The following is a 27,868-nucleotide window of genomic DNA, read 5'->3' on the forward strand; positions in this document are numbered from 1 at the left end:
AATTCATAGTGGATACGTTTTTGCCTGTTTACAACTAAAATAATTTAGACCACGTCAAAGGCATAAATCTACATGGGATTATGTTTGTCGTAATTAGCGATGCCCGATTCGTGACTGAATCATTCTTTTGTGTCGAATCTTTTTGATGAATCCGTTGAATCGGTTCAAACCCCGGACTGAATCGTTTACGAATCGAATTGAATGCTTGAACCGAGAACTGTCATTCAACATAGAATTGGCTTTTATATGTGGAATTTTATTAAAACTTGCAAACTTGTTTCACATGTAAATTAATTTTAGCATTGTTTTAGCAAATTGCATTTAGTATTGTTTAATGTAAACACAGGTTATGTTTAGGTTCTAAATCAGGTTCTAAATTTAAGTATTTTCAAATTTTCGATACTTAAATTTATATATAGCCCCTTAATGGAAAAGTTCATTTCTGACCCTGTTCTATATGACTGTTTATATGAGTTGAATCATGGGCGAACTAGGACAAAAGGAATGAAAATAAATGGCATTATTAATAAAACATAATCTAAAAAATGAATATTCCGTGATATGTGTCTTTTATAACTTTATTAAAACGTTTTAGGACATAATATAGCATGCATATTTTTTTAATTAAAACAATTTACATATGATACTGTACAAACACCTTTAGGAGAACATTAAAGGTGCTGTATGTAATTTTTTGACTGCACTTAAGCATAAAAATAACATAATATGTTTGCAGATATTTAGGAAACATGCTAAGTTCAACATACTTGTTTCTCCGAAAAACAATTCTACAACCTGTTATTCTGCTTTGAAAAATTGTGTTCCGTGTCGGAATGTCTGTTTTTGCTGTGTGATTCAGAATTTCAGCCCACTGCCAGTTTACCCAATATAGGATTGCGACACCTGTTGCCACGAGCCAGCAAACAAACTGTGTCAGAGATCGCAGATTTTACCCTACCTAAAAAGCTTTGGCATCCATCTAAAATGTTTTATGAACAGAGAAATATTAAAATGCAGATGAATCAACTCTACAACTTACAATGTATCAATCTGGCAACCTGCTTGAGTGTAGAGTTCTGAGGACGGGCGGGAGAAACGATATATTGAATTTGGACTGCAGTACCCATTTAAACCGCTGACTGTTAACATTACATGTTTCACACAAAAATTATATATATAATTTTATATATAAACAGACATGATTACAAAAAAATATATAAATCTAAAAAGAATATATTAAAGTTATGCAAGGACGTTATGTAACAAAAATTATATATATAGTTTTATTTATTATTTGTTTTGATTACAAAAAAAAAAAAAAAGAAACGAGCTGTTTGAGAGAGCCATTTTGCAAAACGTTTCATCGCTTTTACCGCTTTATGTGCCTTCAGGCTTTCCGTACTTGAGCTGTAAGTCACTCGACTCCATTGAGGAAACCCCTCCCACACTGTCTTGACACTTGCTCTGCTGGAGAGCTGCTCGCTTTCTGTTACAGTGCATGTGTTTTCAAATCTCATCATGGAAGAGGCGTCTTCTCCTCTGCGATGCTTTCGTGAATCACACTCTTTTGAGCTTTTCAGCGATGACGGCGTGCAAACGGTGACCTCGAAAGAACAGGTGAGCTTAACTCTTAGTTTTAGTTAGCTAATTGGTATTAGCGCGAAGCTAACTGTCTATTTACTGTGGTTCTGTGCTTCATCACTTTGCTAAGAGATACAGTAGTGCTTACTGAGAATCATGCTGGGTATAATTATTATAATACCACTGGGTCCAGCTCACCTAGTAACGTTACTTAGCTTATTCCTTTGGGGTTTTTTTTTTTTTCATTTTTTTTTTACATTTCTGAAAATAGTATAGGTTCTTTTAAAAGGATAGTTCACCATAAATTGAAATTTTGTCAACATTTACTCGGCCTCATGCTGTGAACACAAAAAGGAGATGTTAGGGAGAAAATGAAAGTGTGTAAATGATGACAGACTTTTCATTTCTGAGTGAACGTCTGTAAACGTTGGCGAATCTGCTCATATTCACTGGTTTATCTCATGTTTCACTGTAGTGTATGACCTGTATTATTATACGGGTGGTTGACAGTTAACCACGAGAAGTTATTAAGTGTAAGGTGATATTTACATGTATATTTAGAAATGTTAATTTAGCTAGCAAGACATAGAAAACGTAGTTAATTTGTTGAAAACCATGTCAGCCACCCATATACATAACATATAGGCAGTATCATCCACAGTGCATCTTTCTGTCTGTGTGTCATTTGGCTTGTTGTTACATTTTCTATTTGGTTATCTAACTTCCACATTTTTTCCCCCCGTTTTATCATTATATTTAGAGAAAAGTTGAATGCAGTATTCAAGAGGTGTACAGTGTTTACCAGCAAATTCACACCTCTCCACAGTAAGTAACGTTTAGCCTTCTCTGGCCATTAACACAAAGCAGGATCTCCACAATATTGTTATATCAGTTCATTGAGTTTCAGTGTGCTGCATTTGGATAGCAATCACTGTTATTCTGTAAAAGAAAATGTCTTTGGCAGCAAAACCAACATTAGATTGTTCTCTGTTTGTGTCTGCTATGTATGTCTTTTCATTATTATTTTGTAGCATCACAGCATATGCAGGAAACTATAAATAATATACTTAAGAAATTTGCCTCTGGTAGGGCTTGGCAGTATACTTAAAATCTGATATCTCTGTGTTTTTGCATTTGCTATAGAATAATTTAAAAGTTGTTTTTCTTCTATTTCCAGATACAAAAGAAAACATGATTTGGATAGAGCAGCTATTGTTTCTAAGCACTTTCAATATGTTTAGTGCAAAAACAGTTTACAAAAATGTATACCTACCGAGTGAGCACTTGTTTTCTTTTTATTCAGTTAAAAAATGTAAATCTAACAGTATGTAAAAAGAGGGCACAAAAAATAATTTGCACATAATTCACATTTTTTGCATATTTTACACTGTGCAACTGGGATAAATTATGCAAGTGTGTCACAAGTTTTTAGCTAAGAACAGTCTACCAATGGTTTGTGGTTTAAGAGATGCTCAGTGGCATGACATTGTTCCCACTGGCACTAAAATCTTTCCGATTGGGGAACTAGTTGGTAGAACATATAAGCACTTTTTGGCTAGTTTGCAGGAGGAGTGAAATTTTGTGCCGTCTTTAGCACATTAATCTTGTTTTCGACAATATTCGATGTCACAAAATAATGATTATTCAATTATTCGTGATAACATTTCTAATATTCAATGTATATATTATATATTGCCCAGCCCTAGCCTCTGGTACATCTAATTTTCACCTTCTTCCACCACAGCAGAGGTCTGTGCGTTTCAGAACTTGCTTCTATACTCAGAACACATGTACATGTAGATGAAATGAGAATCCCAGCTGTGGTTAAACTAATGTAATCAGACTGCCAGACAAAGGTTGTGTAACCCTAAACATTTGGAAGAGATGCAGTAGTAGCACATCAGCTGTTCTGCCACATATCCAGATGGTACTTTTTGCCTCTGTTGTTAAATTAACAACTTCTCTCATTTTATACTCCAGTGAGAAAACTGTGCAAAAACACATTCATAAGCACTATGCTTACCGTTTATTGCATGTTGACTATATGTTCTTGTAGTTTTGTAAATGGCAAATCACTTTTAAATAAATAGTTAAGAAATATGCAAAGCTGTTGAAATGTTTGAGGTCAGTAAGAATTTTCGAAAGAAATTACGATTATTTGATAAGGATGCATTAAATTGCTCAAAAGTGACATTAAAGACATTTATAATGTTACAAAGGAGATTTCTAAAGCAAATAAATGCTGTTCATTTGAACTTTCACTTCATCAAAGAACTCTGAAAAAAAATCCTGGTTTCTACAAAAATATTTAGCATATTTAACTGTTTTCAACTGGATAATAAGAAGAAATGTTTCTTGAGCAGCAAATCAGCATATTACAATGATTTCTGAAGGATCATGTAGGGCTGCACAATGAATCGAATTTCTAATCGCGATTACAATTATGTAAATCGTTCAAAGCGGCAATTAATCGTTCAGAGTCCACTTATTTTATTCTGTGTGCTTTAGATGCATTTTTTCTTTCTACATGTTATCTTAAGGGTTTTTCCATTGTTTTAATTTTAGTTTTAGTATAACATTATAATACCATTCATATTTAAATGTTTTTTTTTATAATTTAAAGAAGAAACCAGTCCAATGTATAGCTGACATTTGGGGCTTAATACTATTGAAAAGCACTAAAAGTTTTTCAGTTAGAGTGTTTTTAGATTGTTTATTTTCATATAAGAATACAAGAATATGGCATGCAGTTGCATCAAACAATGGTATAAACATCATTCAATGTAAATTGTGATAATCGTAATTAATAATCGCAATTATAATTTCAAGGGAGTAATCGATAATTATGATTTTTGTCATAATCGTGCAGTCCTAGGATCATGTGACACTAAAAACTGGACTAATGACTGCTGAAAATGCAGCTTCACAGGAATAAAGTCTGTCAGTTTAATTACAGTTCATTTCAGGCATGACAGGACAAATAAATTATCCTACAAAGACAGCACAACAAATCTGTCAACTAAAGCATTAGTTCACATGTAAGGCCATATGTCACTCTGTTCAGTTAGTCACAAATGTAATGCCTGTGCTTTCTGTGGCCCAGTAGAGAGCAGCAGTGGAGAGAGAGAACAGGGGTTAATGATCGGTACCCTCAAATTAGACATGCCCCAGCAGCTCTCTGTGGCCAGCGCTGAAGTCAAGCGTACTGTGTGTAGGCTGTTCTGACTCACGGACTCTATCATTTTAACACTGCCACTTCCTTTGATGGGGATAATTGGAGGATGTCAGCTCAGTTGTTGAACTTACTTTGTACAAATAAGTTGTTGCCTTGTACTAAGCTATTATAAATCTTGATCACATGACTATATGAATAGAGTGATATTTTTAGTTTAAAAATGATTTATAGTTTGCAGTAGCTAGATTCTAATAAGATGATTCTACACATTTTTTTAAGCCCACTTTACTGAGGGAACAACACTATCATTATCTGAAGAAAGGTTTACGTCATCTCTCTGATGCATATGAGGTAATCGATATCTTTGTCGCAGTATCACTGATATACTATTATAGGTTTTGCTAATATTTTGTGTTAGATTTTATTTTTATAGTATGTTTTTATTAAGTTCTAGTTTTTAAATTTAGTTTTAGTTATTTTAGTACTTCAGTGGGTGATGGCTGCTGAATCTGCATGTTTTCTGGCTTCAGTGTTTGGATGCCAGCCGGCCTTGGCTCTGCTACTGGATCCTGCACAGTCTGGAGCTGCTAGAGGAGCCTGTGCCAGCAGCAGTTGCCTCAGAGTGAGTACAAGCCCTTCTCTGCGATTCAGAGTACACGTGGCAGTGAGACACGCGTTAGGTCCCCTTACACAGTTACTATCCTGGTCTTAACGTAACCACTACAGATAAAGTCAGTGTGCATTACATTAGCAGCTATGACGCAGATGCATTCTTTCTCCATGCAGACTGTGCTTAGATCACTTTATAACTGCCTGGTTGAAGACATCTTATGTGCTTATGACTTTCAAACAGACAGAATTTTTTTTTATTAAAAATTACATTCAAATGACTGTAACACAGAGGTAAATTCATTAGAAGAGTCATATTTTTGCTATGATTGTTACTGCATTCTTTAGTGTTTTTAATGCTTTTTCTGAAAGTGATAATTTAGCCAAAATGAATGATCAGTTTTGTACAGCATTGATAGCAAATTTGACTATAATAGCAGTCAAATTAGAGATTGGAATATATTTAGGGAATTATATTATATAGTTAGAATTATATCTGCATTATGTCATGTGTTTGAAATGAGATTTTTTTTTTTTTTTTAAATCTATTGATATATGTCAATATTGCATTTCTAATTGAGCATGTTAATTTTGCATATTTTTACATTTAGTTTATCTTTGCTATCATGTAATACTCAGTTGTTTTTACAAACACTAATAATATTCGGGCATCATGCAAATGTGTTACCCTGTGACGTGTAGCCATTACAGAAGTGAGATTCAAATTACTGACGACTCGTTTAGGCTGTTCTGAGTCATTTCTTTCTTTTGGGAGACAATAACTTTATTTATTTATCATGCACTTTCAGCTTTACAACTTTGCAGATCATTCACATACAGCTACATTACACACTGCATGAAAGGCAATATTCAAAATGGCATAATAGGGGCACTTTAAGTTCCTATGACATTTATATGCCTGCTGTTGTAAATATATCACAATGTTAACTGTTGTCTGCTAGCGTGTGTCAGTTTCTGGCCAGATGTCAGAGTCCAACAGGTGGGTTCGGTGGAGGTCCGAGTCAACATGCTCACCTGGCTCCCACCTACGCAGCTGTAAACGCCCTTTGCATCCTGGGCACAGAGGAGGCCTACAAAGTCATCAACAGGTTTCACATTTGCTTTGTATTATCACCTGCTTATCTATAGATGTTGCATTGATCATTTTACCATGGAAACACATTCTTCTTTTTCCCCTCCCCCATCAAGGAGAAGCTTCTGGATTTCCTGTACTCTGTGAAGCAGCCAGATGGCTCCTTTGTGATGCATGTGGGTGGGGAGGTGGACGTCAGGTGAGTTCTGTCACCGTTATTTCAGCATACCCTGAAGCATCTTCACAACATCCATACATCTCTCTATTCCCTGTGTTCTGATGTTACTGTGCTGAAGCATTTTTCAAGAGTGACCTTTTACTGCTCCCAACAGACAGATTAATGCTAGAAAAATGCTTCATGTTCACCATAGGTCAGCGCTAAACAAAGAAAGTCACTTTGAAAATGAATTGGTTCCTACAGGCTTTTAGTCTTATGTAGCTTGTGGTTATTAACATGCATAGATGGTGATCATTGTCTGCCTGTTGACTCATGGTTGCTATTGTGTGTCTAATCTGATAGGAGTGCATATTGTGCTGCTTCTGTGGCTTCACTCACCAATATAATTACCCCCACCCTGTTTGATGGGACGCACAATTGGATTCTCAGGTAACTACTTCCACATTCTATTACAATTCAGTTACATTCAAATGATCCTAGCCAACATTTCATAGTGGAGCCAATGTAGACACATTATGGGCTTGAAGTAATGAGCTTGTCCAACAGTTCTATGCCGGCCCTATCTGACTGAATTAGCCCTCGTTAGATTATATGCGTGATTCTGATTGGTTGATTCAAATATAAGGTCAACATGAAACCTGTGGACCAACCCATCTGGTGCCCAAATCATGTCTATATCATGCCATTCACCCCACTATGAAATCCCATATAACATGGTTGAACAGAAAAACTAATTCTGAAATTTTTGAAAAATATTTTAATATCAATAAAAAATGTCTTTATATTTATTACACTTTAAAGGGCAATTCACTATGGAAGGATTTTCCGGACTATTTTCAAAAGGAATTGCGAATTGTATTTTAAATTGCGTTTTCCATATGTGGACGCATAAATAGTGACATAATCCAAACACAATTGCAAATCTTGCATTACCGTTTGTGTTTTCGCTTTGGCGAATGCACAGTGACTGCCAAGTTTCAAATTGAAACGCAAAGTCCATTTGCAAATGTATTAACCAGTTCTCACGAGTTAGTCATATTTAAATAGCAATATTAATTACCACGTCTGCTTTTTCACTCTCTCTACTAAAACTCCAATGGAATCGCAATTTCTTTAGCATTTGTATTCTGATGCCTTCCACGGAAACCTGTCAGTCAGTGTCAGGAGTGGGACTATACTATGGGACATTTGTATTGGAAGGTGACATCACTCGCAGATGATTGTGCCGATTGTCGCTGAATTTGGGGTTAAAACAATTGGATAATTTTTTATTATGTAGGGTTCAAGGAATATAAGTGAAAGTGACATGATGTGTAAGTATAGCTAAGTATGGTATCCCATACTCTGAATTTAAGGAGACCTTGGTTATACTGTTCGTTCACATGCATCTATCAGATCGGCAGCTGCCATTAGCGATTACCTCCATTGTTCAAAGCATTCGGCACAATCGTCTGTGAGTGACGTCAGTCACTTTATGGAATATCCTTCCATAATTCACACAGAACATGTTTTGCATTACATTGATCTGCTTTTCTATGTAAACATGCTCTAGACGGACACATTAGACCATTGCATTCACATCTTTTTGTGCATGACACATCCTAAAAATGCAGCGCTCAAGTTGAAAGAAGTTCAACTTGTAAAAAACATTATTTCTCATTCCACTGTTTCACGTTTTAAACACAAAAGCGTGTTCTGTCCGGAAATGGATTAAATCTCAGACACAGCACACAGAAGGCCATAACTCTTTGACCAATGTTGTGCTTTCCTTCGGCCTTCAGCTGTCAGAACTGGGAGGGCGGTTTAGGTGGAGTACCAGGACTTGAAGCACATGGCGGCTATACCTTCTGTGGTACTGCTGCCCTGGTCATACTGGGCAAAGATCATATGCTGGATCTCAAAGCCTTGTTAGTAAGTATCTTGCCTTGTTTTCCCTTTGCTACAGTTCCACCTTTTACTTAACCTGACTCTTCCTGTCCATTACAGTGAATAAACTGAGGTTTATGAGATGCATTAAAGGTTAGTTGTGTGTATCCTGAACGTTGGAGGAGAAGTGCCTCATTACAGGTTCCTCTGGGACACTAAAGATGCTTGGAAATATTAACATCAATGTGTGCTGCAGTGTCATAGATGCTTAGATCAGCAGATATCCAGGGTCTTTAGCAGATGTTGACCTAAACAGTCCCAGTGCACAGGGAGATTTGTCTTAACGATAAGGCAGCAGCACTAATGATCTTCCTATGCTGATACTTGTAAACCTGTAAATTGGAGGATTTTCTCTCTTTTTCCTTCATTAGCGCTGGGTAACCAGTAGACAAATGCGTTTTGAAGGTGGGTTTCAGGGCCGCTGTAACAAGCTGGTGGATGGGTGTTACTCCTTCTGGCAAGCAGGAGTATTACCGTTACTCCACAGGGCTCTTTTTAAAGAAGGTGAGCAGTCATCCTAGAAAAACAACACTTTTGCTTAGATTTTTGTCTTTTTTTTTTCTGATGTATTTTTTGTAGTAGTCTACTTCTAGTAGATTAACCTATGAAAATATTACTGTGTGTGTAGGAGACTCAACACTGAGCATGAGTAGCTGGATGTTTGAGAGAAAGGCCCTACAGGAATACATCCTTCTCTGCTGCCAGAATCCTGGTGGAGGCCTTCTGGACAAACCGGGCAAGTGAGTACAGCTCTTCCACTGCAAACCTACAAATACATACATATATAATACAGTCTATAAGCTTGCAATAATGTGTAACAGTAATGTCTCAAATTAAATGTCAGATTATCAAACTTTTTGACATGAAGGCCCCCCATCGTCACCAAACAATATTTGAACGCCCCATGACCTTTCAGTTTCTTGTGATTTACTGGGTTTTAAAAAAAAAATTTTTTTTTTTTACTCAAAATTTCTACCCAATAAATTCTTAAAGCTTGGCATAGCTTGAAAAATGTTCATAAAATGCAAATTTAATACATTTAAAATCACACTTTTATAATTAGACTTAGTTATATCCACATTTTTCAAGAGAGTGGGATTACTCTCCAGAACTGTAATGGAATTGAATTGCAAAAAAAAAAAAAAAAAATTAATGGAGTTGATTTGCAAAAAAAAAATATATATATAGTTCTACTCTGCTCTAAAACATTTCATCAGCTTGATAATGCTCATCTAGAGTTTGTATGGAGCAAAACTTTCTGTAGTGATGGCAAATTTGTGATTGAATTATTCTTTTGAATTGAATTCTTTTCAATGAATCACAAACAGGATTTTTAATGATTTGTAAATATCATTTTCCAGTAATGAACAAAACCACAAATATCTACCTGGAAAGGTCATGGAAAAACCATGGCCATTACATCTGACTTTTTTTTTTACTTTGTGGATCAAACAAATTAAAATGTGAACTTTAAAATCTGAAAAATACAATTGTCTTGGATTTTATTTTATTTATTTTTTACTAATTTTACTAAAGACCAAACCAGACTTTCATAATCTATTAATCATTGATTCCCCACAGGTCTAGAGATTTCTACCACACGTGCTATTGTCTGAGTGGACTCTCGATAGCACAGCATTTCGGAAACAAAGACCTCCATAACGAGCTGATCCTCGGTCGGGACGAGAACAGACTGGTGAGAGATACGGAAAATTCAGTTGAGCTCACCCACATTGAGATGAGTGTACTAATATAACTAAATGTTTTTATATTTCTTCCATCCAGGCACCAACTCATCCAGTTTACAACATCTGCCCAGAGAAGGTGGCCCGGGCGATTGAACATTTCCACCGGTTGCCTGTTCCAGTTCAGACAGGACCTACGCTAAGTGCAATGGACCAGTCATAGACTTTTCCTCTTTTTCTATTATAAACATATTTGGGGGTTTGAGCCAGCTTGACCTAACGCAGAGGCATCATCTGTAAATGCTGTAGCCAAACGTCCTTTGCTGGTCTGTACAGCATCTACAGATGGGGAACACTCTGAGGCTCTGATCTACTACAGCTTCAGTGTGGGTTTATGGGTTGTAGCCAGGGAAAACAGTAGAGACTGACTAGGCGAGGTGTTTTACATGCACCAGTCATTGATTGATATGTTACTGCACATACCAGCTTATTTTGGGCTTTGGTAAATGTTTCCCAGAGTGCACGTGGCAGTAGGTTCTGGACAGAAATAAAGACTTGGATGGAAGTTTGTTTTTATTTCCTGGTTGGTGTATTAGGGATGAATTGACTTTCATTTCTGTCATCTCTAATTAATGAGTGCTGGTTGAAGGGTACAACTGAAATGAATATGGTAACTGCCAATATAGTTTGGCTACTACTCAGCCATGAGTACAGTGTTTACATTTTGTAATCTTTGGGTGCAATTTAAAAATATCATCTGTGCTATTCAATGTGCTTTTAAACTGTATTCAATAATTCAATCATCATGCTTTTAATCTTACTATGTTAGTATTTTATCAGAGCACATTAAAGGAACAGTTCGTCCAAAAATGAAAGTTCTGTCATTATTTACTCACTCTCATGTCTTTTCAAACCTGTATGAGCTTGGAGAAATGTGGACACTGCAGTTTTCAGAACAAAGAAAATCAACATTTAGGTAATCCATAAAATTTGTCCTCATCCAAGTTTATTCAAAAGGTTTGAGTGGCTCTCCTGATGTGTATGAATGAATGTAAGTATGAATGAAATTTGAGAACTAAGATGGAGGGGAATGAATTCAATGGGTTTTTTACTTGTTGCTCACACGAAGCTTCACACATATGGTTTAGAAGGCTTGGATTAAAGCACACATATAATACAGACCAATTTTATGATGCTTTTTTTCAGTTTTTGAGTTTCGCATCTAAGCTTAGCATTTTAAAAAAATTAGCAAAGTCATACAGGTTTGAAACATGAGAGTGAGTAAATGATCAAATATAATAAATGTAATAGTGCAGTATATAACTGCAACCATTTATTTTCTTTGCGATGGCTTAAATTGATTTAAAATAAGACAAAAGAATTAAAATAAGCTAAAATAATTTGTATTCACCCCCCTTAATAACTTGCTACTTATGATTATAAGACCTGAAAAAGGTCATTTATAAAAATGGAGATTGCATTATACTTACATTTTATGAATATGCATTATTATAGTTATGCCAAACTCAAAAATATTTAATCTGGTAAAAACTGAAATTGAAGTGTATTTTTTTTGTAATTTTCTTTATTTTTTGCTTTTATTACACATATATCTTAGTTTTATGGGGTGTTTGTTGTGGACAGCTGGGACCTTAGAGTCAAACATATATAGAGAACCAAAGGAACCACACAGCATATGTAAAGGATAAAATAGTTTATTTATATTCTCATTGTAAAGGTAGGCCTCAACTGTTGGCAGTATGTACAACATACCAGTAATTTCCATGGAATGGAATCAGACCTACTCAGTTTACTAATGTACTAAGTGGAAAATATGGTAAAAGATACGCACACGCACTCCTAGATACTCAAAATGCAACTTTTGCAGTGTGCAGCGGTTTCCGATGAACATTTACCTTTAAAAGTCACGACATGAATCTACTCGTTCAATATTGACTAGCTTTGTGGGGTGGGGGACATCATTTGGAACATTTATATTCCCAAGTGAAATACATGAAAAACATGTTTGGGAGGCTCAGGTGACAGATGCAAAATATACGCTTTATCACTTTTTACTTTAACCCCTTTTTTTTTTTTTTTTTTTTTTTTTAAACAAAATCTCTTTTTTTCCCCAACCTGTAAACTTTACTACATCAGGCTAAAACAACAAGTACAACACAAGCTCAGCAGCCTTCCCATAAAGCATTTTTTTTTTCTTTTTTAAATAAGGGATTTTATCAATAACACATCAAAATGTGTCACTCATCCCAAAAGTCTAACAAGGGGTACATTGATAGATGCTTCAAAAACATTCCTTTATGGAAAGTAACAAATATTTAGAAAGGCAAACCACTCAGGACAATTCAGCTATGGGTAAGTTCTAAGCAGGCTTTAAGATATTCAAAAAAAAAAAAAAAATTATATTTTAGCAGTGCTAGGAGCTGTACCCCTCATTCACCCCTTTGGATTTCCATCTGGAGGGATTGCAGACAAGGGTACAAAGAAAAAAACAAAGCATCAAGTTCTTAAGTTGCAAAGCTGCCTCATTTTGGGTTGAAATCATTGTTTGTTGTTGCGTGTGCCAGGACGCAAGATGGACGAACAGAGAAGGAGGGAGAGTAAAAACAAGTTGTGTTTTCCGTGAGTGTTCTTCCCGTAACAGGCGTCCCTCTCTCTTGTAAACCTGGCGGAGGTTTTTTCAGGTGTGGAATCGAGGGTTGACATTCACTGAAAGAGATAGATCAAGGTGGTTTGGGGCGATTGAGGTACACAAAATACAACAAGAAACAGGCCATTGCTGTGACTCTCCCTCCCCTCAGAGGAGAACTTTATGGAGCGGGTCGAGGATCCGCTGTTTAGCTGTCCTCTCCGCGATGCTTCTTCCGGGAACGCTGTTCCTCCGGCTCAGACTCTGAGCTCGAGTCGGAACCACCGTCGAAGGCCGATACAGCGCTGCCCTTGGGGTTGGTGTACAAGCTGCTGTCTGAAGAGGAGTAGTTGGCCTGCAGCTGCGTGGTCCCATTGACTTTCTCCAGTGCCCGTACTGAAGATTAAAAACAAAGGACGACACATTCTTCATTTTTTGCCTAAGATCATATGTTGTGTGAGGCATTACAACAGTCAAATGAGAATTCTGCACAGAAACCTACTGGCACAGATCGGCATGACCAGACGACAAAAGCGAGGAGTAACGCAGCGTCACCCACCTTGTTGCTCCAGCAGAGCGTTCTGCCTCTTCAGGTCGTCGATGTCCTGCTGGTGTGTGTGGTTTTTCCGTCGCATGTACTGGATGTACTCTGTGGCTTTGTCTAGGATTTGAGCTCGGGATGCCTGTTTGATAGATTGCTGTCAGCAACAAATTAAAAACTAGAATTTGACGCAAGGAATGCATTTTCATTGCACACATTTGAATCCCAAACAACCCAAATAGCTTAAAAACCTCCTATTTAAATAGCTACACATTCTGATCGTTACCGATAAGCCAAAAATGTTCATGTTATATGACCAATAACCAATAAATGGCTGAAAACTCAATATTTGTCTTTAAAATGAAAATTTAAACACTTTAAAATATTCAATAAAAAAAGTTGGCATCACAACGTTACAATTTACAGTATAAAAATACACATTCATTCTAATAACTGCATTATAAATCATGCTTTCAGAGATTACTGAGTGAGTGTTAGATGGTGGCAAAAAGCCATTAATTCACTAGAGAAATAATGAAATGATTAGGGAAGCATTAGTTATTTTATGACCAATATTAACCGTCCAATATTACATTTCTATACTATTTTAGCCAAATTAATTAAAAATAACATTGACCTCAAATCAATTGTTTTAAATGCTACAAGAGTATTATAGGCATCATAACATTATAATGTACAGTATGAAAAACATTCATTTTGAGATTGGCTAAATACTACATTTAGCAGAGAAATTCAATTATTTGTGGTTTTTAAAGATTAACTTTACCTTTGCCGTCATCTAACACTAACTTGATATAAATGTAAAAACAGAACAAAAATAAATATCCTATATTAAGCGATACCGATAAATAAATAAACTTACATCAGCCAATAACCAATATGGTACCACAATATTGTGCATCCCTAGTCATGTGGCTAGAAATATAGCTCTATCATAAAGGTCAAAAATGATTTCTATTACATTCTTGAACATTCTATTGCAGATATGAAACACAAGAGGAAGGAGAAACCGCATTTCCCCTTGTAATGGCTTCCTGGCACCACGCCTATACTGGGATCACATCACTCTGCTCCCAATTCTCATTACGCTTTTCATTCACACCTCGACATGGAAATCCCAAGCTAATCATCTCATGATAACATTTAAAGTCATCACATTCAGTGTAACAGCTGACATTTCATTAACAAAAAGCACACAAAAACATCCTTTATGCCTACTTGTGTTCCACATGGTTTTACTAGTGACATTCACCAACCTTTTCCCCTTGCAAGGCGGGAACGGAATCCCGAAGGCTGTGAAAGCTGTCTTTGATGTGGTCCCTACGTTTGCGCTCCAGCGCATTGTGATGTGCCCGTTTGTCTGCCTGCAATGAGAGAACCACAGCGGCGTCAGCCTCTTCGCTGGTCATGGTGCCATTGGCTAATAGTGTTAGTTATATGGAAACACTTATAGTTTGACTAGCAAACCATGTAGTAATACAGACCTTTAAATCTCAACAAAAACTGGATTCTATTTTTTTTTTTTTGACTAAGTGATTGAAAAAAATTGAGTGTTGTAATAGAGACAAGTTGCATATCATCATTTTTTGCAGCTTATTCTTGTGTACTATCTTTCTTTGTTGCTATTTCTTTTTTTTGAATTTACTTTAGTTCATTTAAGACATACTAATATGTGACGTATCTGCTCTTATAGGACAAAGACTGCAATTGTACTATCCCTCAAACAACACGGCCACTGGAGTCCAGTGTCACTGGGCTTGGCCAAGACAGTGTTATTACATAAAAGCACAGCTGTAAAACCTGTTTCGAATCCAGTGACTCATTAACAAGTGCCCTTTTTGCATTCCTTGGAAAAAGCAGCAAAACGAAAGCAGTTATCCGAAGGCTGAAGTGCCACCGGGCAGCACAAAGACATTCCAGTGTCTATGCTGCACCTGGAAGAGCTATGTGTGGCCATAGTGTTACTGGGAGATCCAGTCTGTCTGTCTAATGTCTAAAAGGTTACGCTGTACACTGCCAATGTCAGGATTGAATTACATGCACGTGAAGTGTCCAAGTGCTCAACATGACAAGGGCTATTCTGCACTCAAGTATAGTGAAAACTATGCATGTGGTTTCTCCACAATTCTATCATAAAAAAGCACAATGTCTCCACTAAATTAAAGGTATAAAGGGCTGTAACTTACATAAAAGAAAGCAAAATGATAAGTACTATTGCAGAGGAAGCTTTCTTGGAATATAGTCTACAATATGCCCTCTTGTTGTCCTATGATCTTAACATCCTGATAAGAAAAACTATTTCCTCCCAGCACAAAAAGGAGGGGGAGATAAACAGGACTTTGGGGACACTGCAGACCTTGTGTCTCCAGTCTACCCAATGAAAACTCAAGACTAGTAAAAACAAGCCTGCTTTGTGATGAGTGCTATTTTAAACATTTTGCTATGAACTCGATTGCCACACATTTCCCACTGATCAGTCACTACTTAAAGTGATAGCACACTTAAAAATAAAGCTTTTCACATCATTTACTGACCCTCATGTCATTCCATATCTGAATGACTTTCAAGTGTGGAACACAAAACATGGATAAAAGCAGTTGAAACATTCTTCAGCATATCTTCTTTTTGTTTGAAAGCCATACAGGTTTGGAACGACACAAATGTGAGTAAATGATGACAGTTACGTCTATCCCTTTAACATCAAAACAGGTTGTGAAGTTAAAAAATAACACTATTGTACTGTTAAAGTCAATTCATTTTAATCTAGGATGTGAAGGGGTCTACAAACCCCTTTTCAAGTTAAACAGAGCAGCCTAAGAACAAGCTGAGCAGACAGTTCCCTGGTTTAACAGACTGCTTTCCCATCTCCACAAAATCCCAAGAAATTTCCAAATGCATGGAAAGCTACACTGCATTCATTTCAAAGCGACATTAAGTGACCTAAGGAGATTGTCATGCTTTTTTAGTTTTTGAAAATGCCCAAGTTCACACTGTAAACCATTTTATACAGTTTCTGAGAGACATTTAAATTTTAACTTGGTCACATCATTTAAATTAAGCACTCAGCAATGTAGTTTTAAATTGATTTAGGGAATAAACTACTCTATGCCACCACTGCACTTCTACACTACATTTTTCTTTAAAGATTCATGTTTGTTAGCATTACTCGTTAAGCAGCAGGTTCACGCACTTGTTCAAGCCTCTGGGTTATTGTAATGGATAATGGTGTAAACAAAAGCATTACGCTTTAACAAAAGGACAAATCACAAATGTATAGTAATGTGAAAGCCTAAGAAATCAACTGCCTTAAAACCCTCACTGTCACTGCCCAGACTGTAAATTTGACAGTTAATTTTAAGAGACAGTTAATTAAAAAATTACTATTGCATCTTCATGTTGTTTCAAATCTGTATGACTTTAATACAGAATATAGAATATTTGATACAGAATATTAGGGACTGATAAACCTTCATCTTCATTTTTTTTATAAAGAATATAGAGATTTTGATAATGATTATGGCAAATAAATAATGACAGAATTTATTTTGGTGATATTTAATATTTACATGTAATAATGATCCCTATTAGTTCACATACATTCTACATATGTATGAATGCATGTGTGCATTATATATATATATATATATATATATATATATATATATATATATATCTGTGTGTATGTTAATTTTATTTTTTCCCTCTTTTCTATTACTGTTTTGTCTGTTTATTAATGTTTTGGTAATGCATAACAAAAATGACTTTGTAAATTAAAAAGGGGGTTGTTCCATAGGTCGAGGATTAATATTTAATGTTGCTTATTTATTCATACACCGTCTAGTCTAACAAAAACAAGATCTCATTTGGGTTTAATGCATACATTACAAGGGATCACCCTGTCGACGTATTCACATCGTTCAACTCACGCGCAAAATACACTGCTACCGTCGCGCACTCGCAGTGTAGATGCGGCTCGCGCTCACGTCCGTCCCTCCCTCCTGCAGCAAGTGCCCTGCTGTCGAGCACTGAGCTCCCTGAACCGACTCAAAACGAGCAGGCTGTGTGCTTTTCTACTCATCCTCATTCAATCCACCACATCCACCCACTTTTTGGCTTGATTCTATCTTGTTTTGTCGTCCACCGATGCAAATTAGTCACGGCCGTTCAGTACCTACCCGGAAATAAATGGTAGCTAATCTCAAAAAGAGAAGCAATTTTCGGCATTAAACACTAAACTGAATTAATTGCTCCGATTATTACGCACCACAGAGTTAAATCTCGGTGATTCTTCCTGTAAAAAAAAAAAAAAAAACAGAACAGAAAAGTACAAATGTAGCTACAGCTGTAAGAGAGATACTTAACGTTAACTGGCTATTGATGGATGCAATGCACTGTTTTAGTACATAGTATCCCAAATGTACACACACGGAGACAAGTATAAACTCGACCCCGTTTGTAATTGCTCATCTGGCTTGATATTCTCATTTAACTGTCTGGAAAATTATTTCAAACGCCAGGATGGCTAACAAGCTAACAGGCTAGCCTCGTATTAAGGCTCAAGTATCGAAAATACAAGAGGTTTCGTTCTCATACATACAGAGTACAAACACTAATAACTATACTCACATCACTGTCGACCTCGATATCATCGTTGTCGCTCATTCTTCGGCGAAGATAGACAAATCTACACGAAATGTTGTTTTGAAAACAACATGAAATGGGGCCCAAATCAAATGCACAAACAGGAGAGATACACTGCTTACACGAAACGAGATCAACGGACTCTCCACACGTGACTCGCCTACACACGGACATTTACCGTGGCGTGTCACGCCTGTGATTACGGCGCAAGGCATTATGGGATTTGTTGTTTTTTTTTAGAACGAAGTGGTTGGGCGATGTAACAGCGAATCTATTATGTACAACTACAACACCCAGTCAGCAGTTCTGAGTTGCGTTTCTACTTCAAGTCATAGACAGTAAAAGAAATGGACACAGCGACCCCATTGGAACTCAATTGAGACAAGTGAAGCCCGTTTTTAGCGATTTTTAGCACTTCCGTTTCTGACGCGCAGACTCAAACTAAGCTTGATGACGTCAGCAACCTGTCTGACAGATTGTAAATCTTCTAGTAGCTGTGCGTTAACTGCCATCGAATCTTGCAGAGACGGCGATGAGCGGGGTAGTTCTTTGGCGTGAGTGAGCAGGAGTAAGTATTATGATTAATTATTTTGTATAGTATTTTTAAAATGTGCCATACACGTCTCCCCGAGCGAGCTTCTCCTCCTGTCTGTACGGTAATTTCTCTACTGTGCGGCGACAGAGAGTCGAGTGGTTATGACGCAATCGTTAGCCTATTTTTACAAAAAACTGTTTCTACGGGGCCATAATGTAACATAGAAGGTAATGGAGCCCTTTATTACATTGTCGTGTATCTTTAGAAATAAATAATGAACTAAACAAATGGAGAACGCCTCAGATGTAAATTTATTCGCTGTGTGACGCAAAAATGAATGGGAGTCTGGGATGCTAACGCAAGTGAAGTTCTGCTACAAGATGGCGGCACGCGGCCGACTTCAACTTCCGGTCGACTTCCTTGCCCCCTGCTTCAAGTCGAAGGAAAGCGCTTTTAATGAGAATGCTTCATGGTAATTGTAGTTTATTTTTTGTTGTGCTACAAGCAAGACACGTGGAAATTGCTCAGTGCTATTTGTGACTAATATGGTGATTACTAATACTAGAAATATTTGTGAGTAATACTACACGATAAATATTTAAAGCGTTGTTAACATTCTTATTTTATTATTTTTATTAGAGCAATAACAATACAAACCACATACGTATACAAGCTACTATTATATAGCAGAATAGGGTTTCAGTTTAAAAGAACAACAAAAATCGTAATAAACTTAATTCCTACACACCTGTTTAGGTACCGTTTTGAAATACTAGCTACATTCTGATTTCTTATTAATATATTTTACATAAACAAAGCAAGTTGTAAAAACACAATTTGTCATTTTTTTTTAACTAATCACGAGGTTCAGAACATAAATTAGCAGATTAAAAAAGCAAAAGCAAATATCAACTACATGTCCAGAGGTCTATGAAAAATACACTGATTATTCTTCACAAAATCTCTGAAAGTAACAACATTGTTTTTGTTGTAAGGACTGTGATTGTCTGTTTATTAAAAAAGTTAAATAGTTTTTAACTTTGAAATTACTGTACAAGGGAAATGGCTAAATAATATACTATAAAAATACATTTGTTGCCAATAAAAAATACATGTTGTTTAATGACCAAAAAGGCCACAAAACTTATCACATACATATGTACAATACAGCAGACTATAATCAAATTGCATAGTATATTTCATGAGACCACACAACTTTTATATATCTTTTAGTGATATGATTTAAAATGTCTGTTCTGTACAGGCTATAAATCAACAGTCAATAAAACTCAACTGTCAAACTTTCCAAAAGCAAGACTATATATATGTATTTTCCCCTCTCTCCTCAAAATAGTGCTACAGATAAGGAGCTTACACAGTGGATTAAATGAGCTGCTGGATCAGTAAAAGGGTAAAAACAAGCACATAGTTGTGTTCACTCCCCCACAAGGTCAGAGTACCAAATCGGAGGACTCGTGCAAACACAAAAATACTGTCACTTACCCTTTACTTCACTCAGTTTTTACTCTGACACACCCTACCAGAAAAAAGGACCCTTTAAATAAGATAGTCAGAGTGAATGTTGAATGTTTTCTAGTACTGGCTGTGGAGAAGGAAACAGACTACAAGAGACTGAAGCTGGGATGAAGAGTGACCGGCCAAAAAGCAGTGTTGTCTATGTGGCAGCTTGCAACTATGAGCTCAGACAATCTGTGTGACCCACCAGCACCCTTCCCCCATAACTCCTCAGGGGGGCTCTGCTTCACTGCAGGATTAAAATCTCCCTCCCTGTTCCCTTTCTGAGAAGTGCAATGCCAGCGTATGTATGTAAATGCACACGTTATATCAGTCAAATACAAAAATATGTGTACTGTCATAGCAGTGCATAATGTAATAAGTACCATTATGTTAGATAAAAGCTTGCAATTATTTAAAAAATGACAGTTCATAACATGGATGATGTTAGTCATTCAATTTTGTTGGACCATTAAGGATAGTTGCATTTTTCAGATAATTTTCTGTTTCAAACACATATAATGTTTGTAATGTATTTAATATTCAACACTAGATGGCAATATAATTATTCTTTATGAGAGCAATCTTTTCAGATTAAGATTTTTTCAGTTGTTTAAGACAGTTGACTAATCAAAATTTGTTTGTAGTAGTGTTATTTAAAATAATATAGTGTAGTAATGCATTAAAATATCTAACTGATCTTGATTCATTAGTAATACTGTTGATAATAATGTATTTTTAAGAAAATATCTAACTGATTTTGATTCATTAGTAATACTGTTGATAATAACATATTTTTAAGAAAATATCTAACTGATTTTGATTCATTAGTAATACTGTTGATAATAACGTATTTTTAAGAAAATATCTAACTGATTTTGATTCATTAGTGGCACTGCTACTGATAATATTATAATGTATTTTTTTCTTGATTCATTAGCAGTGTTGAATAGAATAGAATAGAATTTTTTTTACTGATAGGAAATACAATGTAACAACTTCTTATTTGTCTTGCATAATATAGGCTATGTGTTCAAAATTCAAAACTCTCATGGCTCTAATAATTTATAGCTCAAATAGTAGCGCAAACTCCTCGATCTAAAAAATCCTGGGTTATTTTTTTCACCCCAAATGCTGGGTTGAGCCTTTTGGGTCTTTTTTTTTTTTCAGAGTTTGGGCAGTTTCGTAACGGCGTATTTAAATCTTCTTCAGGAGATGTTTACTGTTTGTTTCTGGGCAGGTTATGGAGTCAGTCACAGCATATGAGTGAAACGCAGGGCGCCGGTCTGAAGTTAGCAGTTCCCCACCGAACACGATTCCAGCTCATATAATGCAATGTCAAGTTTTCCTTTTTCTTTGTGCATAGATAAGATCCCTAAAGTGGCAAAGACTAAAGTCTCAAATCCAAAGAGATATTCTTTATTAAAGTTAAGACTCGTCCACGCCCTCCTAAAACGCCTTGTTTAAACATGCCCCCACATGTCTACATCACTGCGTGGGAAGATTTGCATAACGCCACCCAAATGTTCACGCAAAGAAAGAAGGCATAGCTTTTATTCTTGCTGCTGCCGCCATGTTGTGGAGACGCTGTGTGTTTCGATTTGAAAGCGAAAATACTTAGTTTGGCCTTCCAAAAGAGGACACAACTAGAAATCAGTGGTTAAGTTGTATTTACAACACTGTTCCAGAACAGTTAAACCCAAATATTCAGATGTGTGGAGCGCATTTTATGGAGGACTGTTCCCTGAACCTGGGAAGGCTGTTTCTATAAAGTGGGACAGTTCAAACTTTGCAAGGACAGTCTGGCGCTTCTGACTCACAGTCTGTAAGTACGTTTTCATATTTAAAGAATTTGCCACTGATGATTCAAAAGTGAGTTTTGAGCAGTAGAGTAGCGCTTGTTATTTGTCATTTCTCAGATCACAAATGCAGACATGGTTTTATGTTTACACAGCGCGATACACAAGGCAACGCATAAAAAGACAGTATAAGTCATTATAATAAGTAATTATGTCCCCACTGGATGCAACAAATGCCTCTTTTACAATGGGTTTTATTGTTTTTGTCTCGTCACACCGGGACACGGCATCACAGTATGGTAAGGGGTGTAACATTTCCATCAAACACTTAAGGTATTCGGCCAATCACAACACACTGGATAGCTGGCCAATCAGAGCACACTTCGCTTTTCTTTTCTTTTCTTTTTTTATTATTAACAAGAACAAGTTACCTGTATATACTGTAACAAACATTATACATGATATAAACAATGATTGTTTTGGGTTGTTATGAACTCAGTTTTTTTTTTTTTTTTGAGTAGCAACACTGATATCATGCTGAGTTAGCCTAGTCTTTTGTCCAGAAAGAGCAAACTTACATATAAACATGAGTTGTTTAGTAGTTGTTAGATGCTGACTAACTGGAATTATTGGAAATGTCTAGATATGTTATTGTATTTTTGAAAACAATAGTCTTCCATTGGCATTTCGTGAGTGCTGCATTGTGTAGGATGTGGTTACCTACAGTGGGTTGCAAAGAACATGAGAATCACAGCCTTGCACAAATTTCAGCTCTGAAACTTGGCAATGAACACTATAACTTGTACATTTCTATTTTGTAACTTATAAAGGAAATTATCAATTTGCATAACATGTTGTGGAACTCCTCCCAATGGTTGTGATATTATTGAGAATATACAAATTAGTTGAAATTGTTATGACTAATTTCTTAGCGTAGGAAAAATATATGAAAGCAGACATATATGAAAAATGTCCAAAAAAGCATATTTGTGTTAAAAAAAATGATGTTGAAAATGAGAAAATGTTCAATTATCTTTAGTTTTGTTTGTAACAACTGTTTGAAGAAACAAAATTCTTTATATGCTGTTATGTTCCTACTAGTGTACATTGTTTTGAGGTGTGTAAAACTGTCTATATTCAGAAATTACTACACTAAGATATTAAATGTAAATGTGATTAAAAATGTTATAAATGGCTTAGCCCTTAAAGGGTTAATGAACAAACAAGCTGAGAGAAAAAAAAGAAAAACTGTACCAGATTAGAGGACAGATAGGAAACCACTATTTTTCTCTTACTGGTTCACTCTGGCTTTCTGAGAAGATTCCACACCGTCACAGAAGCACTGCATGAATCAAAGGTAGGCTTGAGATTTATTTTTCTACAGAAACAAATATACTTAAAACAATTTAAGCATTTGTTGTTATTTCTTAGATTACATGAACGTTTTTGACACTTTACCTTTCTCTCACTTCTATCTCACAGTTTATGAAAACATTAAAAACATGGTGGTCAATGCAAATTCAACCATCGAATCCAACTTTTCAAGCTTTGACAGGAATATAAACACCACCACCTTAAATAACTCTGCATTCACTGACAATGTGGACATGATTATCCGCTTGGTGTTAATTGCTATTCTTTTTATCGCCATGTTGTCTCTTGGATGCACACTGGAAATCTCAAAAATCAAGAATTATCTCATCAAACCCAAAGGGGTGGTGATTGCAGTTGGGGCTCAATATGGTATAATGCCCCTCACAGCTTTCTGCTTTGCAAAGCTGTTTCAGTTGGGTCCTATGGAGAGCTTATCTGTGTTAATTTGTGGGTGCTGTCCGGGAGGAAACCTCTCCAACATCTTTGCTCTGGCTCTCCAGGGAGACATGAACCTCAGGTAATTCTTGATATGATTAATACTGACAAGTAGTAGACTAATGGAGAACCTCACTGAGATTATTTATTGCAAAAAATTCAAGAACTTTTAGCAATCTATGGATTTCCTTTAAATCCATTGAATAGTTGGGGCAATGGACCCTTTTCACATTACTGTGATGAAGCATTTCAACGGTCATCAGCATCGTAAATCCTCCAAAGTTTTTTGTACCTTCTTTTTTTTTTTTTTTTTAAAGTACATTTATAACACTATAGGCCTACTTTGTATTATATTACCTTTGTATCAAATTACACAAAATATAGTTAACGCTAATGCAAGGGTATTTCTAATACAGCATATGGGACTGACTGTAAATTTGACATTGTTCTCTCTACTGACTGCCATTATCAGTCTCTCTCTTTTTTTCCCTGTTTTTGTCATGAGTCATGAAAACACTATTTTCTTTTGCTAATCTTTTCCATTCACTTCTATAGAAATGTGAAAAAGGTCCATTACAAATCACTAAAGATCAGCAAAGTTTAGTTTGATTTGTCAAAACTATAGTCTACAGTATTTTATTTTTATTTTTTTGAACTCTCAAAAAATAAAATAATTGCAGTTGATTTCATTATTTACTCTAGTTGACACTTATTCAATTGCTTTTTGAAAAAAAAGAGAAAACAATGGCCCTTTATCTATGCTATGCTATATGAATAATATGTGATTAATTAAAGCATTGATATGTATCAATACATTTATGAATAATATATATGTAATGATGTGATTGGGTAATAATGGCAACTTTAATAAGACTGATGAAAATCCTACATCAGTTATATCAGAATATCTTTGTTCAAACGTGAAGAATGAATCAGTTTCAGTAATTTGAGTACTTGTGTGCATTAATATAATTTATACCATGGTCTGTCTGAATACTCGATTCTGATTGGCTGGTAGTTATGCATTAAAACCATTTAATGGACAGGTAGTTCCAAGTCAGATTAATCACTGTTCTATATTAATGCGCAGCTGTAATTGATGCACACACGCACACACACACACACACACACAGTTTTCTGCGCACACACAGAAACATTCAGGTGCACAGAAACTCATTGACAACCCCCTGGGTAAAATCGAGTTCTTGGCCCCCTTTCCCTCATTGGACCCTTGGAATCTTCCCCCAGTACACTGCCCCTGGACGCAGGTAACACACACACACAGCTGTCATCTCTCTCTCAATCGATCGATAATTCAAATAAATGCTATAATTCATTCGAAAATAACCGTCATTTTTACCCTTCCGGTCAAATATTGGGGTGCAAACATCAAATACTGGCAAATGACTAGATGAGATTCTTCATTAGCAACTGTTTCTATAGGGTGCTATACATCCACCATATTGGAAGGGTCAACTTGACGTCATTCACCATAATCATCAAAGAATATTCGAAGATGTCACAATCCTTACATATATGGTTCCGCCCCACTCTCGCATTCTCACATGTAAAATGTTATCCCATTTCTTCGGGAATTTAAATCCGGTTGGTTTTTACAACCATCGGCTGTGCAAGGATTGTGGCATCTTCGAATATTCATTGTTTATTATGATGAATGATGTCAAGCTGACTGTTGCAAGATGGTGGACGTGTCTATGTGCCTGGAGCTGTTGAATGAGGCATCTGCCTCTACATATTTATGGGTATAAGCAGAATAATTCATGGCTAGGTATGTATTAAACAATTTTAATGCACGACGTGGAGGCCGAGAACCACCTGACGTGATACATGAGTTAAGTATCTATTCAAGTTTGTCTAGTGCTTTATTGGCATTTCTCTAACACAGGGCACTAATGACAACATGGTTGCATAAAGTATCTCATCATTTTTAATTTTATCTATATTTTTTTTTTCTCTCAGTATTGTGATGACTGCTTGTTCCACGGCACTGGGATTGGGTATGATGCCACTCCTGCTCTACCTGTACAGCCAGGGTTTCTCAAACCTGGCACAATCTGTTCCTTTCACTTACATCATTTTTTCCCTGACTATGATCCTGGTGCCCTGCGGTATTGGGATCTTGATCAACTACCGAGCGCCCCAGTATTCTAAGATCATCACCAAGGTGTGTGTAAATCCATGTATGGAGTATGATACTGCTTTTATTCAACAGTTCAATAATGATTTTAGCAGAGTAAAGGTGAGGACATTTATGATTACTCTGCAAAATCGAATCCAGTCATTTCCATGTGATAGTTTTGCGTGAGGGCAAACAAGTTCCCCACGCAAATTTCGCTCTTGTACTAGTTAACAGTAAGCTGCTTGGTTTGAAAATGAGTTTTGTGTGAGCTGTGTGTCATACACCGCTACTCCACGGACATGGACCCGCAATATTTTGCCTGCAAAATCTTTTTTCTTTTATTTCGAACAAAAACACAATTTAAAGCAAAATATATAACACAGCAAATTGTTGCTAATCCACAAAGAAACCTCTTTCCAAGACGTTATACAATACTAAATTGTCCAAAAAGGAGTGGAATGAAGCAACAGCAGTGGGATGAAGCAACAGCAGTTAACAGCAACAGTTCCATTGCACTATTGGTAATAACAGAACTTGCAACAGTTGCTTTTGGGAAATGCACCCCAGCACAGTATAAATGCTCTGGCTACATGCCATTAGCATGATAGACAAATTATAAATTACAAATTATAAACAATTACATGCATGTTCTGCATTTATTTCCCTGTTGGTTTGTAGGTTGGGTTAACGCTCCTGCTGATCTCATGTGTTGTCATTGGGGTTCTTGCTGGTATGTCTGATGGAGGAAAGATTTTCACAGTGCTGTCACGTCAACTTATAGCCATAGCTGCATTGATGCCATTGACTGGATTCATATGTGGATATATCCTGGCCACTCTGTTCAGGATGAATGCACAGTATGTATGTCCGCCGTATAGAATTGTAGTGTATCTGGCTGAGATGCGAATCCATTCACAAGATAATCAACCAAATTGATTTATTGTTTAGTCACAGTGCAGTTTTCGTTATCATGTTCACTTGTGTCCTCTGGTCCTCAGTTGCAGACGGACTGTTTCTATGGAGGTGGGTTGTCAGAACATCCAGCTGTGTACCACAATCCTGAAGGTGGCCTTTTCTGCTGAGGAAATTGGTCAGCTGTATTTCTTCCCCGTCATCTACATTGTGTTCCAGATAGTCGAGGCCCTTATCTTCATAGTCCTGTTCAGATGCTATCAGAGACTGAGACCATCCCAGCAAGGTACATGAACTCTATAAACTCTTATTAAATGCTGAAAATTTACAGGCCATCCAAGATGTAGATGAGTTTTGTTTTCTTTATCAAAACAATTTTGTCATCTATCTTGAAAGGCCTAAGAATGATTCAATTTCAGTAAATTTTCATTTTGTAAAATTCTACTTACCTAACAACCTAAATAAGTATTTAGTTGTTTTTAAAATGATTAACAAAAAAATACTGTATTATGAAAATTCTAAAAATATTTTTGTATTTTTACATAGAAATGGAAGAGTACAAAGCAGTGGAAAGAGCAGCTGAAGAAACTAATGGACCCTCTAACAGTGTCATCTGAGGACCCCATAGTGCTTATAAAGCTCAAAATGGAGTTTGGGAACAAAGTACCATGGATCCTGTGATCATAGGGAACGATGAACAGTATACAAGAACAACTACATATTTTGTTGTTCCTCCTTGAAAAAAAAAAAAATGTATAATGCTGAATAGTGGTTTAGAGAATAAAAACAGTTAACTTTACTGTACAAAATTGTTTGAATAAAGGTATTAACTTTGTTTTTTACATTTGAAAACATTTTTAAAAAATGCATTCCGTTAAATGAGTTTTTGTGGCTTAGAAACACATATAGTTTTATAAAATGGCGAATTTCAGATTCAGAAATATGGCACCTGGGGACGGTTGCATAAACTGCTAAGACTAATCTTAAAAAGTTAGTCATCCAATTTGTTTTCTTCAAGACTGGTCATAGCTTTTTAAGTCATTTACAAAAAGGTAGATTGG

The 27,868-nt window shown here is 36.2% G+C and overlaps 3 protein-coding genes across 6 annotated transcripts; 2 read left to right on the forward strand and 1 right to left on the reverse strand.

The window, feature by feature from the left end:
• Positions 1-1,396: 1,396 nt before the first annotated feature.
• Positions 1,397-10,812, forward strand: LOC109082285 (protein farnesyltransferase subunit beta-like). The gene is made up of 12 exons (XM_042777799.1): positions 1,397-1,617; positions 2,342-2,406; positions 5,035-5,107; positions 5,287-5,378; positions 6,328-6,490; positions 6,575-6,657; positions 6,979-7,065; positions 8,418-8,547; positions 8,934-9,066; positions 9,191-9,302; positions 10,144-10,258; positions 10,348-10,812. Exons 1-12 carry the CDS (start codon positions 1,519-1,521, stop codon positions 10,468-10,470), a joined length of 1,275 nt encoding a protein of 424 aa, XP_042633733.1. The 5' UTR covers positions 1,397-1,518; the 3' UTR covers positions 10,471-10,812.
• A 1,134-nt stretch (positions 10,813-11,946) lies between these two features.
• Positions 11,947-18,281, reverse strand: LOC122148983 (protein max-like). Of its 4 annotated transcripts, none has more exons than XM_042777801.1 (5): positions 18,083-18,281; positions 17,721-17,747; positions 14,713-14,820; positions 13,454-13,577; positions 11,947-13,290 (listed from the first exon to the last, which is right to left on the reverse strand). In XM_042777801.1, the coding sequence occupies exons 1-5, from the start codon at positions 18,269-18,271 to the stop codon at positions 13,103-13,105; spliced, it is 636 nt and encodes a 211-aa protein (XP_042633735.1). In that variant the 5' UTR covers positions 18,272-18,281; the 3' UTR covers positions 11,947-13,102. The 4 variants fall into 4 exon arrangements, with proteins under 4 accessions (XP_042633735.1, XP_042633734.1, XP_042633737.1 ...); XM_042777800.1 differs by having other exon boundaries at positions 13,454-13,592; positions 18,083-18,279; XM_042777803.1 differs by lacking the exon at positions 17,721-17,747 and having other exon boundaries at positions 18,083-18,274.
• Positions 18,282-23,030: 4,749 nt separating this feature from the next.
• Positions 23,031-27,616, forward strand: LOC109062223 (sodium/bile acid cotransporter-like). Its single transcript, XM_042777806.1, has 6 exons — positions 23,031-23,303; positions 23,429-23,837; positions 25,736-25,940; positions 26,574-26,752; positions 26,894-27,093; positions 27,354-27,616. Exons 2-6 carry the CDS (start codon positions 23,449-23,451, stop codon positions 27,422-27,424), a joined length of 1,044 nt encoding a protein of 347 aa, XP_042633740.1. The 5' UTR covers positions 23,031-23,303; positions 23,429-23,448; the 3' UTR covers positions 27,425-27,616.
• Positions 27,617-27,868: the final 252 nt, after the last annotated feature.

Source organism: Cyprinus carpio, chromosome A20 (genome assembly GCF_018340385.1).
Source record: "Cyprinus carpio isolate SPL01 chromosome A20, ASM1834038v1, whole genome shotgun sequence".
NCBI classification, from domain to species: domain Eukaryota; kingdom Metazoa; phylum Chordata; class Actinopteri; order Cypriniformes; family Cyprinidae; genus Cyprinus; species Cyprinus carpio.